Here is a 3,388-nt window from a genome sequence, read left to right on the forward strand (position 1 = left end):
GGGAGATTCGAACCCTAATGAAGAACATTTTGAAGAAGTGAAGGAAGATGCTCTACCATAGTACCGTAAGAAGGAAACTAAAAACAAATCGTATGAAATTAAGAGCGATGGATCGAATGGAAAAAACCTAACAACATGGAATCGGGAATGATGGATCGCATTAAGAAGCGAAAAAAACCCTAACCGCATTGATATATGGTCTTGAATTCAATCGACATCTTTGAGAAAATCAATTTGGAAATCGTCGCTTTGGGAAGGAAGCGATGAGCGTGCTTGAAATGGGATTGAGAATTAAACGATTTCATCGATTGGGTTAGGGGCGATAAAATGGGATTGGGATTAGGGTTGCGATAGATAAAAATGGGATTGGGAATTAGGGCCGATAAAATAGGATTGGGTTAGGGCCGATAAAATAGGATTGGGTTAGGGCCGATAAAAATGGGATTGGGTTTAGAAAGGGGGATTTAGGATAGATATGCTTTAGTAGGTTGTAACTAAAGCAATAGAAGTTGTTTTTAAGAGTTTAAGAGTTTAAGAGATTAAGAGTTTTAGCCAAATGCATTATAAGATAGTATATATATATATATATACATATCCTATTAATACACAAATTCTCATACCGACATGTATCAAATTATCATGCTATCACGTAATCATTTAATCAAATAATCACATATTTATTACCTTGGGTAATAACCAGGATCTGGTTTTCACAACAATCTCCCCCTTTGCATTCAAGTCTAAAACAAGAAATTCTTCATATCTTTAAGCTCTAAGCTTTAACAGCAACAATCTTCAAAATTCATTCAGAAATTTGAAATCTTCAAGATTTGATCTTTAAAGCTTTAGCAGTCTTCCTCTTTTTAAGAACTATTTTCTTTAAACTTTAAAACTCTTACAATCTCCCGCTACCTTTCACAATCTTCAACACTTTAACAGTTTCAAACAATCTCCCTCAAATATTAACAATCTCCCCTAATTGTTAATCAGCTTTAGAAAATTTCAGCTCCCCTTGAAATTGATAACATCATCTTTTCAACAATTTGAGCAATCTTCTCCCTTTCTTTCAATATAGAATAATCTTTACATTCACTCCCCCTTGATCATTGCAGTACAATAATCTTCAGCAATCATCAGCAATTATCTATCAACTCCTTCAAATCTTTGGAACAACTTTCCAGTCTTCAGAAATGACTTAGAAGATTCATTCGTTTTAAGTATACTCCCCCTTATGATGATAATGAGAAGCATTGACATCATACCGCGAAATGGATGATCTTGAAAGAATACCGTCAATTCATAGAAAATTAAGCAAATCTTTTCAAATCCGCTTAATTAATCTTTTCAGAATATGAAATTTTGGGAAAGAACCAGATTCAACTTATGAACCTATTTTCAATCTTTTATAAAAAGATTGGCCTGTGAATATAACAAATATATTATGTACAACGAATGTACTTCATATGTGAGACTTTTTGACGATCATCTCACCAGGACTTCTATTCAATCATTGATAGCTTTAAAAGCATATCTATGAATGTTATGATAAAATAACAGATATTCTATAAAATTTGTGTAGTGTAGAAAAATAAAGCAACTAATGCTTCAATTTTAAGTTCAACAAGATAAATAGTGTGGACTATACAAATTTATCAGACTCGATTAGTGATCAAAAAGACTTGAAGGGGGGGGCATATTTTCTTCTTTTTCCAATATCAGTTATCTCTAAATGAGAAACTGATAGATAATGAGTTGCGTGCCCCAAATATTAATGAAACACTTATCTTTTGAGAGATAAATGAGTAGTTGGTGGATTTTTAAGCAAGAGTTGGCCTGAGCTTTGCCTTTTTCAATAGTAGTCTCGAAAGAATTGAGAAGTAATAGATTTTGCGGTTTGCTCGGATTATATTGGATAGATCAGGATTATGATATTCTTTTAATCCTGGACACAACTCTCATTAATTCTTTTAAGCTCACTTCAACTACCCCTCTCTTTTTCTTTTTAAGCTCAATACACAAACTCAATATGGTTGACCTCTTGGGTAGGGTTATCGATTCTGATAGTCCACAGAGGTATTTCTGATAAGCTCTCAGTCCCTCCTAAAATTTTGCATTGTAAGCTCAATTGATCACAATAGTTTGATCAAAAAGATATTGCAATTAAGTACATGAAATATATATTCAAGAGTTATTCATTAATCAAATTATGAATTTAGGGAGAAATGAACGAAGATCTGTAAGAATAAATTTACAAATTAACAATCAAAGAATAACAAATTATTTAACAATCAAAAAATTTATCAATCAAAGAATTATGTTCAATGTATATAAAAACAAATTTGAATATAAATGAGTGTATTATCACCATAAATGAGTTTTGCATGTTTAGAGACGTGATAATAACAATTTGAAGAACATCTGAATCAGGTATTGGAGTTATGTAAGAAGAGAAAATACTCAAGTATTGACTCGATTAAAAACCTGATCAAAGAAAGTACTCGTTTCAAAAAAATAAAATGAAAATCATTTAAAATCACACTTCTTAGAACAATAAATTCATTTTTAGTTCAAAGAAGTGGTTTGAACATTTAGAAAAAAAATTATATACATAGAAGTTGTCCTTCTTCTACGTATATGAAGTGTAGGATTAGAAAATATACCTGAGAATGATGTCAGATTAGATATGCAATGAGATGTACTCCCCCTTAACAATACAACTCATAAACTCAAACAAGTCGTTAGCATTTGACATTTAAGAACATTAAGATCAGAATCAAATTCAGATATAGACACAGACTCCCCCTCAACAGATAGATCAGATCTTCATACAAAAAAATTTAGCATCCCAAGCTTACTTACTAAAAATAAAACCTTTTCTCATTGAGAGGTTTTGTAAAAACATCAGCAAGTTGAATATCTGTTTGTATAAAGTGCATTTCAATAGATCCTTTCTCAACATTATCTTTGATAAAGTGATACCTGATATTGATGTGTTTGGTGTCTTAGAGTGTTGGACTGGATTAGCAGTTATGGTAATCACGCTATTGGAATCACCGTTGATAGGGACTTTGTTAAAAATGTATCCATAATCTTGAAGTTGTGTTTTCATCCAAAGCACTTGTGAGCAACAACTAGCTGTCGCGACATATTCTGCCTCCGCAGTAGAAGTTGAAACACAATTATGCTTCTTTGAAGTCTAACTGACTAGCTTGTCACCTAAGAAATGACATGATCCATAAGTGCTCTATCTATCTAGTTTACTGCATGATCAAAATATGTAAAAGCAATTAGTTCAAAACCAGATTCTTTCGGATACCAAAGGCCAAGATTTTGTGTGCTTTTAAGATATCTTAGGATTCTTTTAACCGCGACAAGGTGTGACTCTTTT

The 3,388-nt window shown here is 32.2% G+C and overlaps 1 protein-coding gene across 1 annotated transcript in view; it reads right to left on the reverse strand.

Annotated features, from left to right (window-relative positions):
• Positions 1–189, reverse strand: part of LOC112524863 (putative DNA glycosylase At3g47830) — a 1,410-nt gene extending 1,221 nt beyond the window's left edge. The window contains exon 1 of the mRNA XM_025134808.1: positions 185–189. Coding sequence (XP_024990576.1) covers positions 185–189 — 5 coding nt within the window. The remainder of the gene's footprint in view (positions 1–184) is intronic.
• Between the last annotated feature and the right edge of the window lie 3,199 nt (positions 190–3,388).

Source organism: Cynara cardunculus (assembly GCF_001531365.2).
Source record: "Cynara cardunculus var. scolymus isolate 2C chromosome LG 13, CcrdV1, whole genome shotgun sequence".
NCBI classification, from domain to species: Eukaryota; Viridiplantae; Streptophyta; class Magnoliopsida; order Asterales; family Asteraceae; genus Cynara; species Cynara cardunculus.